At 41.4% G+C, this 13,960-nt stretch overlaps 3 protein-coding genes across 4 annotated transcripts in view; all 3 read right to left on the bottom strand.

Moving 5' to 3' along the window:
- Positions 1–13,960, bottom strand: part of LOC104955348 (ral guanine nucleotide dissociation stimulator-like) — a 111,084-nt gene that overhangs the window by 39,084 nt on the left and 58,040 nt on the right.
- The window catches only part of lipeb (lipase, hormone-sensitive b), a 98,439-nt gene that overhangs the window by 48,409 nt on the left and 36,070 nt on the right, over positions 1–13,960 (bottom strand). For both annotated transcript variants that reach the window (XM_010782668.1, XM_010782669.1), the window contains 2 exons: positions 13,175–13,459; positions 12,180–12,270 (listed from right to left, as the gene is read on the bottom strand). In XM_010782668.1, coding sequence (XP_010780970.1) covers positions 12,180–12,270; positions 13,175–13,459 — 376 coding nt within the window. The remainder of the gene's footprint in view (positions 1–12,179; positions 12,271–13,174; positions 13,460–13,960) is intronic.
- cd79a (CD79a molecule, immunoglobulin-associated alpha) lies at positions 7,418–10,456 on the bottom strand. Its single transcript, XM_010782667.1, has 5 exons — positions 10,232–10,456; positions 9,469–9,801; positions 8,809–8,924; positions 8,311–8,373; positions 7,418–8,133 (listed from the first exon to the last, which is right to left on the bottom strand). Exons 1-5 carry the CDS (start codon positions 10,269–10,271, stop codon positions 7,990–7,992), a joined length of 696 nt encoding a protein of 231 aa, XP_010780969.1. The 5' UTR covers positions 10,272–10,456; the 3' UTR covers positions 7,418–7,989.

The raw sequence follows: 13,960 nt of genomic DNA, 5'->3' as shown, positions 1-13,960 counted from the left end.
ACCTCGGCGATCCGTAGGTCTGGTCCTCGTCGGTTCCTAATCTTCTTATCCGCGCTAGCCTCTCTTAACCCCGCACACACTACTCTTGGTCACCTTTGACCGTCGATAGAACCACTACTCGGGCCGCAATCGATGTCTTAAAATCCGACTCTCGCCACGTGCTAGTGTTGTAACACCAATCTGATAGTATATAGCGCGATAATTGATTTCATCGTAACTACTTCTATACATTGCCCATCACCGCCTCCTGCCACCCCAACATGACTAGGTATTCGTCTTTGATTACGCATTCATAGTCGGCATAGAGCGAACATGGATTACGTGAGGTGTGCGACACATCGGCCTCCCCCCTCTGCCCTATGCCGACTTGAAACCTGCTAGACCGCCTCTCTTCAAACACTCCGGGGCCACACATCCCACGGCAACATTTACCGAACTACCTTTCGTCCGTCACACATCAGCCCCTCCACGTGTCACTAACGTCGTCCACTCACCACCAACCGGCCCCGGTCCCACTGTCGGTGGTCGTGTGTGATTGTTGTGTCCTGTCCCCCTTGTGTTGTGTTTCCTCTGCCGACCTCGTCATGCGGTGGTGTCGCCAATGGATTACGTTGAGCGAGAATGAGGTAGCATAACAGAACTGCACGCCAACATAGCCCATACCCACCAAAGCACTCCTCTACCCTTCTCAACACGTCAACGCCTTCTCCCCACCCCCTCCTCACACATATAGCCCACACAGCACTACTCTCGCACACCCCTACTAGCCAACAGCACGACCACACTACACAACTACAGTGCTAAGCGTGGCACTACCTATGCTTGCGCATTCGAAGGACCCAGGAAAGGGCACCTTGACACCTCGCAGCCCACCTACAGCGACTGTCCCGAACCAAACAAAAAACACGTCTGAGCAGCCACCCCGAACGGCCGGTTCTCCGTTTACGTGTATAAGCACCCAGTAGAACACACACTAATGTCTCTACCACAACATCTCCCATCACACCTAAAACATGACATATCGACTACTCAAGCATCGATAACCCCACGGCTATTTTAATAGAGTACAGAGTCAGACAATTTTGTAGCTTCACAGCGAAGTTGAAGTTGCGTGATTGATGCATTGACCTCACTGCCCTCTCCGCCTACCCAACAAATGGCCGAAACACCTACCATAATACTGACGCAAACTAGCACTAACGGAATTATAACTTTATTGTCACGAGCAAACAACTGTCACGTACTCGAGCTCATCTTAGGACAGAAAACAAGGGAAGCACTCAAGAAACACATGGGAATTACAGGTAGCAGCTTTGTATAGAGGTTATAGGACAGAAGAGTGAATAACAATATCTACACATTAAAACGTTCGTTCAATTCGTATAGTTACATCTCTTTTTGTTTTGGACGTTCACGTACGAGAATTTACACAGATACACTGCTGTCTCCTGGCTTTTCGTTCACGTATGAGCAATACAAGAGCTAGACCAGAAAACCGAGAAAGCTCACCATACACCATAGAAGGACATTGACATTTACTAACTATGTTGTGGTCCGTCATATGCATTCGAATATTCATGTTCAACTTCTTCTGTGTCTTCTGTGTCGAAACTAGCATTGGGATCCATGTTTATTAATACATTACACCGGCCGCTCTCCCCCTTGTTTCCCCCATGTTACGTCACACGCGGGAGGTCATGTGCCGAGGCTTTTTTAATGCGGAAGTGAACATTTCTTACAAAAACGATGTCACTGTAGTGTATATTTCTGTATATTCTTTTGAAAATCTAGTGTATTCATAATTTTCCTACACATTTATTCACAGGGGTCTTTAACCTGGAAGTTGCTCTTTAAAGAAAAAAAAACAGCAGTGGAAACTTTACTGCCATTACATTTGAGCTATAAAGCAGAGTCTTAAAACAATCAAACATGGACACTAAAGTACCCCGGTCTCTTAAACATTACCGCCATATACATCTAAATTAGTTCCCATTTAATTGAAACCACTTTGTAGGAATATGTTAAGTTACTTAACTTTAACCATTCAGTCTATAACCTGTAAAAGTAATCAACCGTTTGGAAATGTCCCATCATTTTCTACTTATAGCTCGCAGCTGTTCGCCTTTTGTTTGTTGCAGATCTGCCTCTCCCCACCCAGCTGCAAGAATCATAGGGGATTAGAGACCCTAAACTCCAGATTTGTATTTGATGTATGTCTGAGCCAGTAATTCACTAGGATTTTTTAAATTTACAGGACATGGAAGCATTAAGGTATTGGAATATTGGAACATTTCTCGACTCCTGAGTAGGTCCGTAATGTAAGCTGTCAGTTAACATTAGATCTTTGAGTATGACTTTCATAAATCAAATATGGCGGCTGGCTGGATCCATTGTGATGCAGTAAATTATAGTTATTAGGTTTTCTGTATGAAGTGAAAAAGGTTCAACAAGTTAGGACATAATAATTAAGAATAACACAGCTGGAGCAAGATGGTGATTATCTGCTTTTGACGTGTTTGATGTGATTTGATTTACAGAAAATATTTGTACTATTATTTTCATCCAGCTATATGTCTATGAGACTGATTTGAATCATTCATCTTAGTTTATCAGTCATTAAAAAGCAATACTTAGCCTGTGAAAAAAACAAAGAGGAACATTAAAACCTATTTTCCAAGTATATAAGCAAATCAAAATACAATATTTATGGATTATAAAGTTTCCAATAGCAGTAAATAAATAAATGACTTGCATTTAAATTGAGATTTCATTATTTAATTTGTCGCAAAATTACACAGTTCTTTCCACATAATTTCCTAAAGAGCCATAAAATAAGGCATAATGAATAGCCTATAATTACCCCTATTTCCAGTCATGTATAAGAACAGAGTGTTCTGGCTGTGCAGGTAACCAGAGAAGACCCCGCCTGTTCATTTCCCCCATTCCTCCATCCTGTTATGTTCAGCTGTAGGGCAGGTAAGTGATTTAGCAGACCTGCACACTAATCTTGCACTATCCATTCTCTCCCTCCTCTCTTTCAGAGTGCTGCTCTGGGTAAATGGGGGGCTTCTCATGTTCCACAGCAGCTGGATGGGGGAGGAGAAACAGTGTGTGAAACACTGCTTAATTCTCTGCTGCCATTTTGTCCTTGTAGCAGCATTATTAATATTGTGTGTGTGGGATTTCCCACATAATGCAGTTGTGTGGTTTGGGAATGCAAGGCTGACACACAACTCCTTCAACCCTCCCTCTGGTTGGCTGTGGTAGAACTGAATCCTGAATAACAGGGTGAATCGATATTGTGGCGTAAAGGAATGCAATTTTTAAACAGCAAAAGCAGCGATACTTAAAATGCTAGACAGTCTAATCAACAGAGGGCCGGATACACTTTGTCCTGTGGGCTTCACATGTACTCACTCTATATGTTAGAAAGAGTAGAGTAGGAAAATACTACCGTGTGAAAATTGTCAAGAATGGAGTCATGTCTCAGTTCAGATGCTACCCCTGGTACAATGCATTGTAGTACCCTGAGAACGCTAATGCGGTGCGAGAATTTTTATTGAATTTCACCTTGATAGTATCGTCTCAAATCACAATAGCAACAATATGAAAATATATTTTTCATTTATAGTTTAAATATACTTTTTAACGTTAGAAGTGAGATAAAACTTAAGCTAGTTAGCTAGCTTATGACGAACCCTTACGAACCCTCCCAAAGTTAGCTAACCAAAAACTGCTACAAAATGGAAACTTTTAACGTTAACTTCTATTCAGGACAGAAATGAAAGGCCCACCTACAAATAAACATTCTTACCACTAAATTACTTTGAAAGCTTACCAAAGAAAAGGTTTCATGATTTATGAGCAGGAACGCAGGAGAAATACAGTAACTGCCACCAAGAGCGACTCTAAGAAACATAAGGCGTGTTCACACTTTAGTTCCGATATAGTTCCAAAATGTTGCGTTCACACCAAAAAGATCCGGAACTAAAATTAGTTCATGAGAACCTTTTTACCCCCTTTTCCGTCCCTGCTAGAGAGCAGGGACTTTCGTGGGAGAAAAAGGTTCCTATTTCTGATTGGCTGGGCGGATTGCAAACCACGCCCTGTAAAACTCCCAAACAGTGTTGTGAAGCCGCCATTTTATTATCCTTGCATTAGCATTATTAGCATTAGCCCAGCGCAGAAACGCAGAGAGACTAACTTATGGCAACACAAAACAACACATGGGAGCGGTGGAGATGAGGAGGTGTCGGCGTTCTGGCGATTTAATCGGAAGGCTTCAGTAGAAGCTGCTGGGAGTCCCAGCAGCTTCTACTGAAGCCAGTCCCCAACTCCGGGGACTTCGGGTGGCAGTATACGCCGTGAAGTTGTTTGCGGCCTGCCAGTAAACCCAAAGCAGAAGAAGAAGAAGTGACGTCAGCGGCTTCATTTGCCTAATCCTAATCCTTCCCCAGGAATTTATTCTGGTGTGAACGCGATCTGTACCCCTAAAGAGTTCTCATGAACTAAGTTCTCATGAACCTTTGTGGGAAAAGCACTGCGGTGTGAATGCGCCTAAGGGTACGTTTTCGGGGTGGTTTGGCCAAATTGGCGCTAGTTTGCTGATGGAAATTGAGCAGGATGTCATGACACACAGGGGATCATTCTTTCTGACCAATGGGTGGACTGAAGTGTTTTTATGTCACATTTTGGTATAGGCTCTGCTTGCTCGGATTCTACCCCTAGTGGAAAACCAAGAAAAGAGGGAGCCAAGCGGCAGAGACCCGTACCATGAAGTGGAAACACACTACATTTGAGCTACTTCTAAATGTCAGTATGATTTACTGTGTTGATCTCGTCTAGGCCGTTGCTATCTCATGGCCCTCGTGTGTTTCTCTTTATCAAGCCTGAGCAGACACATTCAAGACATGTGGGAAATGTTAGATTGGGGTCCATGTAAGTGAAAGGATATGAAAACCCAGTGGCTGTAGGGTTGGGAAACACTGTCACAGCACAATGAGCTCATTTATCATTGCAACTAGAAAGAGTCCAAATGGGTTGTAAGTTTACACCGGTCATTGTTAAAGTTAAAACGCAAACATTTCACCTTACATGTCAATTTTTTCTAAAAGTAAAAGAAAACCTGGTCAGTATTTTTTCAAACTTGCACAGGTATATGATACTGAAATATTTGGTCTAGGAAGCAGGCTTTAAAAATAGAACGCTTTGAGCCGTCCACGGGCAAGAGGAAGTGCCAACAGCAGGGGCTCTGTGGTGTCGTGTTTAGGAAGCCATTGACCCTTCTCCCAGACAGAGCACCTTCAAACACACAGCGCCAAAGTGAACAACAGGAAACGAGCAACAATGAGCCTCCACTCCCCCTCCAAACGGGACACATAGGGCTTCCCTTCAGGACTCTAACACAATGTATTAAAGTAAAAGAAAGTTACACATCTGATCTTTGAGTCTGATAAAAGAAGTAATGTTAGGTCAACTCTTTTAATCCCATTATTGAGGCATGAGGCAGTTATAAACGTACCATTCAAAAATAGGCAGGCACAGTAATATGTTATTGTGTTAAAGGCATCAACACTTCCAAAGCTAAGGAAGCCTTTTTAAAGTGGTGGTGGTTTGTGAATGGCTGGATTGTTTTAGTTACGGTAAGACAGTGGCCTCGTTAACAGGAGAGCAGGGCAACAGAGGCAGTTTGTTTAGTCATAACAGCAGATCCACAGTGCCTTCGGGCAAACAGCATCCTGCAAATCAGCCAATCTTTTTCTGTTCGTAACCATGCGTTTCCATTATGTCACACAACCTGAACTGACCCAATCAGAACGCAAAATCGATTAATTACACAGTACTTCCTTATAACACACTCAGGGAGGTGAATGTATACACTCAGTGGTGTAAAGTAACTAAGTACATTAACCCAAATACTCTACTTAAGCATAATTGTGAGGTACTTCACTGAGTATCTCCATTTCCTGCAACTTCGTACTTTCACACCACTACAATTCAGAAGGTAACTAGTGTACTTTTATTACACTACCCTTATTTAATACCTTAAATTACTGCAGATATGGATTAATGATATAAAACAAAATCAACGCTTGAATAATACTTTAGTTACTGGACTAAATTCACAAACTACCCAGCAGTAAATAAAATAATAAAAAATAGTTCCACCCTTACAAGCTATGGTAAACATCATCAATAATTATAATCAAAACATATAATCTGTATCATTCAGAAATGGGCCAAAATGATGCCAATACTTTTAGTTGAGTAAGATTTTGAATGCAGGAATTATATTTGTATCAGAGTACTTCTACTCTCTGGTACTTTTACTTTGACTTGTGCAAGATCTGAGTACTTCTCCCGCCCCTGTATACACTACACTGCACCCCTCACCTCTGTTTATGACTGGTACCTGATCAGGTGGTCAGTGTCAACGGCTCAAAATAAGGGGCACATAACGTGAACATGTGACTATAATAACACAGCATGGAGCCACATATTTGTAGTCTACTACAACAGCAATGACGTCACAGTTATTTCTAAGGTACACGTAACGTTGCTATGACCGGAGGATGCTTGTCACTATGGGGACGCCAGAGAAGGACGTCAACCGGTGACTTCTTTTAGCAAAGCTTCTGTAAACAAACAGCCAGAATGAATGAGATCTCATCAGTCTCCTCGGTTTAAGCTCGTAAAACAATCACAGGACCAAAGCAGCTGACAGACCCAGCGGCTTAAATCCTAGCTGTTCAATTCGGCTATCGGAGGCCAGCTAAATGCTAACAGAAACTAGCGGGGGGGTGAGAGTTTAGGAGGGTCAAAAAGGGGAACAGAGGTTAATGAAGCGTCCAGTGTGACGATAAAACTCACCCACTGGACCTTTAAGTTTGGACGAGCGTCTTCCATTCACACTTTTCTCCAATCTGCTACTCCCACCACTCGTCTTGCTCGACGCCATCTTCGCCTACTCTGTTTACGCACCGCCTCTCTCATCTCTCCTACATACCTGCCTGCGAGAGCCTAGGTCCCGCCCACTCCAAAAATAGAGCCAATAGAAGGCTGCGTCAGTATGCAGTAGCCAATCACGACACTCAAAAATCCACTAGTACCCGCCCCTTTTACTTTGCAAAGTAAAAGTAATCCATTCATGTGGAGAACAGATTAGAAACAGATGAAGTATGTATTTATTATGAAGACAATTCAAAGAATACTTTGTATATCAAGAGTATTTTGTTTTATCACAACTTTATTTTTTAAGCACTTCAAGAAATTCAAGAAGCAAATACATTGTCACACATCATAAAGCCATTCAATAATATGCAAGAAATATGTTATATTGTTTTAAAATGAACATTAAGAAGCTTATAACAAAACTATCTCAGCACCAGCTCCACTCAGAAGCTATTTTGAAGCTTTCATTCATATCATAAAATATTTCTCAAAAGAGGAAGTTGCCTGGTTTTCAAAGTCTGAACACTTTTTGTCCATGTTGAGTATTATTACTTCCCACTGCAGTGTTTATTATACATACAAAAGGCAGATTCCAGAGACATATACCCTTATTTTCTAGACTCAGTTTTCTTGAACTTCATTAGAATACAATGTTTGATAAATGAAGGAGTGGAAGACACATTTATATTGCTATTAGTAGCACTGTAAATCATTTGTAGAAAATAGATATCTTTACAATCATGTTGAACATCTGCCTTTCATATTTCTATAATCCTGGCCAACATTGACTGAGTGGTGCCATTGGCGAGACTGATAAATCAACTGCTTTCCAGTTCAAAAATCTGTTCAATCTCAAATAAACAAGCTGCTTAAAAGATACGTTATCAGATGCTAAAACTGTAACTGCACGCTCTGTACAAAACTCCAAATGCGTGCGGTACGGTAAAGAATGAAGATGATATTAAGATATCACAGAGTTGTAGGTCAGCACTTAAAATAGACTCAACACTCTCCCTTTCTTTATCTTTCCAATTTCCTTCAGGGTTTTTCCAGCTGGATCTCCTCCTCCTCTTCCTCCTCCTCCTCTTTCCCCTTTAAGTTGCCCACATCCTGGTACTGGCCATGTGTCTGGGGACGTTCAATCTGATCATATGTGGACCAGCATTCGTCCAGATTTAGCCCCTGGCGTATGGGAACACGGATATTAAGTACAAACACGTGAACAAAAATGCATCGCATTCATGGCAAATTGATTGGGAAAAGAGTACATGTACACTCATGTCTTTGTTGCTGCTTTCAGCAATGTGACTAGCACATGTATTTCTCACAAGCGACTTAACGGTGATCGGATTCACTTACCTGATATATGTTTTCCTCTTCCTTCGTAATTTTATTCTTCTCCAGTACATTTAGCCTCTTTGACTGTGAGGTGAAACCAGAAGTTGGTAAATGTGTGAAATTGTGCAACGTCCACTGGAGTGAAAACAACTATTAATCCATTTAAGAAACGTATAGGTGTGTAGGAACAGTTTTACAGATTACATTCATTTCCGGTGTGTTGAACTGTATGACAAACTATTATTGAGACATCTTGGAAATGTATCATTGCTTCAACGTAAACGCTGTGAGTCATGGGTAGTTGAGAGATAAGATATGCAGTCGGCTATATAAAAGTAACCTTCTGACCTATTTAATGTCATGCACAATATCACTTTTCTTTTCTAGTTTTGACTGAATGAATCTTACTCTAAATGTTATTCTATAATAGGAATTTGTGTTAGAATAACTTTTTATTTGTAACTTTTTTTTAGCAATCTTTGGCAAAAGAGTGAGTCTTTTAAAGTTATCTTATCCTACCTTGGAGAGAAGGGAGATAGAGGGCAAAAGCACACACAGTAGCAGCAAGACCCCCTCGGCTGTCAGGATCGTGTTTTTGGTGGTCTCACTCAGATTGATTGTCTTCTCCATCGGCTCTGGGTCAACACACAGGGTTCAAAGGTGAAACAAACAAGTACTTACATGTCTTTATAGCAAGTGGGAGTGCACATTTGAAAGCAAGAGCGTTTAAAATAATCCGATTATCACTTAACACTAAGTAAGGAGATGTATTAGGAGCTGGTTTGCTATAACTGTACTTAAAGAAAACAGTCTTATAATAAAATAAATGCATAAAGAATTGTTGGTTTGTTATGTGAGAGTATTTTTTATTAATAAATGTGCATATTTCAAGGAAGAATATACTGGTTGTGTGTGTTTAATGAGATGTTGAGGGTTTTCAGTGTGACAAATGCCTCTAGTCTGCACATTAGCTTGAAAGACAACTTGATCTGATCTGTGTGCTATATAAAGTGAGTCTGTAACGAGACCCTCCTAAAGGTGTAAAGATGAACCAAGCTGCGATATGCAAGGATTCCTCCACTCACACTGCTTTTGGATACACTCACGTTAACAGGATTTACAGTTTATGAGGTTGTTAGCAGTGCTTAGAACTTGCTCTACCAACACACATGAACTCACTGTAGATCTGCAGGTAGGTGCCGTGTGACAGGACGTTCACATTGTTGCCCCTGAGCTTACAGCGGTACAGCCCAGAGTGGCACTGACGGAGGGGATAAAAGGTCAGGGTGCCGCAGGATTTGCCCGGTGCGACTTCTTTAGGCACTCCTTCTGTCACTCCTTCTGATAGATGCACAGTGTGTATGGTTCGGTTGGTGGTTTGCTTGACCCATGTGACATTCAATGACTTATCCCCGGTGGTGTAGCAGCACTCCAGTTTAGCTTCGTGAGAGACTTGCTTCCTCAAATAGGGCCGGTCCCGATCTAAAGTCACCTTACTCTGAGCAGTACCCACTGTTGAAGAAGCAAATAGTATTGTGTTGTTCGATGCATTTTTGGGTTTGGTTTTGTCTGTTTAATTATTTCATTATGATTGCATATATCAAACACATATTACATGGTTTTTAAACTTGACAATGAAAAAAAAAAAAATGAGCAGTAAATGTATTTAAGCTAACAGAGCAAACATGCAACAGCCATCTGCTTTGACAGGAGATGTGGTTCAGTGAAGCATGACTCACACAAGCTAAATGTAAAAAAAAGTTTAAGAAATGACCTAAATACATATAATTATAGTAGCTTTAGTTTACAGGAATGTCTATTTTCCACAAGACCCAAAGGATCATTGCATTTATATAATTATAAATAAAATAAACACTGGTAACAACTTTAAAAAGAGTATTTTAGTTAATACTGTATTTGAAAATAACTTTATTCAACTTACCTACAAAGCTGCAGAGGAGAAAGAGTGTTATTATCCCCATCGTATTAAGTAATGTGTGATCCAAAGATAACTAAATGTACTGAAATACTTTAGAGAGAGTTCTTTAAACACTGATCCAAGTCTCCGCTGATATTGTCTGCACAGCTTGTGTCTTGTTTTTCTCTCAGTCAGGATTTATGCTTGAATGAATTTGGATTGTCCCACATTTGCATAAAAGTTATCTCTGCATGCTTTCAAAAATAGATTGTATCATGTTACTTTCTTCATGAAGAACCAAGATTTCCGTCCAATTGTCTTCGTTCCCCCCCATTACTTTGGTGTTCGCGGTCAAATTTGACCGCTCCTGTTTTAACTGCTATTACATTAACACAAAACCCATTAATCATCACCAAATGTCCTTTAACACCCTTTTCAAAGTGTAAATATTGTATCAGACTACTGCTATACATGAAAAACTGCAGTAAACATACAAAGAATAGACACTGAACATGTATTGCGTATAAGAGAGGGAAATGTATCAAATTGTTCTGTGTGTGTGTGTGTGTGTGTGTGTGTGTGTGTGTGTGTGTGTGTGTGTGTGTGTGTGTGTGTGTGTGTGTGTGTGTGTGTGTGTGTGTGTGTGTGTGGTTGTTTGTGTGTATGTTTTATCTAATCCGGATGGTTACTAATTCCTTTTCTTTATGGCGGTCATTTCTGACCAGGAACACCATGGGTGTTGCAAAGTTGACTAAATCCTCCAAAATTCAATGAAAGTGGTGATCAGCTATTTTATATGTTCAAATGTCTACTGTGAAGGATATCATAAAGCCTTAAAGGTGGCCGGGTAGGTCATTTTGGAGAAACCAGCTGACTGAACACTGACTGAACATAATTAGATAACTTGATGCACTAAAAAGTTTTAACAAGGGTGTAATTATTTTTTGGAAAATATGCTCAACCAATCGGTCGATTTGGCCTTTTATGGTAAACTAGCAATATGACTTTTTCAGAGATGTTTTTCAATAAAATATGGTAAATAAATAGCTAGATTCATGGTAATAGTACTAGATCTATACTGCCTTATGAGTCTCAGAGTGAAAGAGTGATAATAATTTATATAGCACCTTTCATGCATGGCATTCAGCCCAAAGTTGCACACAGATTAGCAAGTTAGGCCAACACAGGATATAGACATGTGCTGTTAGGCCAGTGGTTTCTTGTTAGGCCAATGCAGCATATATATATAGATGAGCAAGTCTTTTTTTTATCATGAAAAACACTTTACATTACTTTTTTCCATTTTTATTTTTTTTCCAATTATAATTTATTATCTTTTATGAATATATCTGATTGCTCATTTTCCATAAAAGAAAGAAATGTATTTGAGTTTGTGTTTTATTTTGATGCATAAAAATACTGTACCGTATATGATGATTCTTGAAAATGCACTTTTACCATAAAAGGCCAGCTCGACCAGTTGGTAGAGGCTCATAAAAACAAAACTGTNGGTGGGTGGTTCGCCGGTGGGGGGGGTGTGGGGTTTCTGGCGTCGTATCCTCCCCCCCACCCCCCCCCCCCGAAAGTTGCCGAGCAAACTCACCATATGGTGCAATACCTCCTGCCTCCACTGTGGTGCAGCACAAAACACAAGAGACCATCAGAGTCCTTTTTGAAATGTTAAATATTTACGTGTGTTTGCAGTTAAAATATCTGTATGTACTTCTATCTCTGTACATAACTTTGTGCACGTTCAAAACATTCTGAAATATAGAAGAAGCACTCCAGTTCGGCCTCGAGACTCAAGAGGATGAAAGGGCCTCTACAATCCAATCACACAACATCAAAAAGGAAACACAGTCAGGGGCCATGGAGCAATGTGGAAGAGGCGTGCGGACGAGTACGATGGAGGAATGAGAATACAGTGACTGGGTGATGGGAGGGGGCCCCCTGCAGACGGCTTGATGCTGACCTATTCCTGACTGATGGCGTTTGTAGTTTTCTCCAAAGGCCACGAGGCCGATAGCGATGGTCTGGAGACACGGCCGGATGGCTGGGCTGAACTGGAGAGACGGATAAAAACAGAGACAGATTATTAATTATATTACATAATCTATTTAAGATGTACTCTACACTAAAAACTGCTTTCATTTGAGCAGAGACGACGGGATATCAGAAGAGTTTCAGACATAATAAATTGATGCAGAGGGAGGTTTCATCACTTTTTTTCCACTTCGTCTTTTTGCTGAGGGCTTAGCCTCTGTCTTTAGGATCAACAGAGACTCTTGTGAAGAAGAGCCTTCCCTCTGTCCATCTTAAATGATTCACTCACTTTAGTTTAACTGCAGGTTTAGGCAGCATGAGTCATTTTTTAGATCTGCAAATCTTTCCTGGCTTTACGAATTACAGCTCTGACAGCTCTCTGATCTGGGTCAATTCGCTTTAGTCTGGGTACAATGCAGCCCCTGGCATTTTCTTTTAAATAAATCACACATCCACAGGTTTGTTCTTTTTCCAAACAGAATATCCTTTTGATTGACAGGCAATGGCAGACTTGGGAGCTTGTTACTACTATTTAAAAAAAAATTGCTAGCTACATAACCTAACAAGGGCAGTAACATAAGAGTATATTTGTCAGAGCTGTAGATGGTGCATTCAGGTGCTTGTCTGTAGGTGGTAAGCCAGAATTGGTGAGATAGAAGTGGTTTTTCATGACGTTTTACTTCTATTGTTGTCTGCTCCTTTTGTATTGTTGTCTTTATAATATATATCCTTCTAAAAGTGAATTACCTGCAGTTCCTACTTTGTGAACATTGAAGTACTTCCTGCCTCTCTTTCTTCCGAGTGTCCTACTTTTCTTCACATAAAAAGCCAATTCTAGTTCATCAAGCCTGAGGCACTGCTGCTTCTAAGCCTCCCCATTCGTCACTCCTGCCAGCTTCCCCTGCACCATGCGGCTTTTCTCACCTGGAAGCCGAGGCATCGGCCATAGAAGCAGCCCTTGTGCATGGATGTGTATTCGCGGATAAAGGTCTCACTGAGGCCGCTCTCATCCTTGAAAAAGAGGTTTCCATGGCTGTTGTCGTGCAGCATGCGCTGAGCCAGGTAGAGCAGGGCGCGCAGCTGGCACAGAGCGTTGCAGTACGCCTCCATCTCCCCCGCGTTGTGTGCCACTCGAAAGAAGATGCTGCGGCGGTTGGCGGTGATGTAGCGCCCTTTCTGGATGATGTGGAGAAGGCAGCAGCGCACAACCTACAAAATGAGGAAGATTGTAACATTAAAATGGAGGAAAAATAGCAAGTCTTACGGCCCGTCCACACACAGGCATGAAAAAAATCTTGATGCTGGGCGTGTCTGAAGCTTGGCGATTTTTTGCGAGCAACGCGACCAACAACCAATCACATGAATCTCCCGCCCCCGACATACAAAGCAATAGCAATGATTAAAACGAAAGAGTAACTGGATATAAACTCTCCAAACAGGGCGAAAAGCCTAAGTTTTCACCCACTGTCTTGCCACCTCCCTCCATGCCTGGTTCCCTCCGGTTTGTATTCCCGGTAAATTGTTCTGCGTCGGTAAGTTAGAAATCCGGTGGGTGATTTTGCTACCGGTAATATCTCGTTTGGAATACGAGGGGGGAAATGAACTGCGGTCTGCGCGCTCCCAGCTTGCATCGGCGGCGCGTTGATTGGCTAGCGCTTGTTACTGGTGGGATTTGCCGATAAACGGAGTGTTGGCGGTTGGGGCTGATGC

The sequence above is a fragment of the Notothenia coriiceps genome, unplaced genomic scaffold, assembly GCF_000735185.1.
Source record: "Notothenia coriiceps isolate Sejong01 unplaced genomic scaffold, NC01 NC01_scaffold00024667, whole genome shotgun sequence".
In the NCBI taxonomy this organism is placed as follows: domain Eukaryota; kingdom Metazoa; phylum Chordata; class Actinopteri; order Perciformes; family Nototheniidae; genus Notothenia; species Notothenia coriiceps.
This window is presented reverse-complemented; position numbering and strand designations above follow the sequence as displayed.

Coding starts and splice junctions, on each gene's coding strand:
- cd79a (XM_010782667.1), bottom strand. CDS start 10,271: ATGGGGATAATAACACTCTTTCTCCTCTGCAGCTTTGTAG. Junction 8,374..8,808: donor CTATCTCCCTTCTCTCCAAG/GTAGGATAAGAT, acceptor TTCACCTCACAG/TCAAAGAGGCTAAATGTACT. Junction 8,134..8,310: donor AAGAGGAAAACATATATCAG/GTAAGTGAATCC, acceptor CCCATACGCCAG/GGGCTAAATCTGGACGAATG.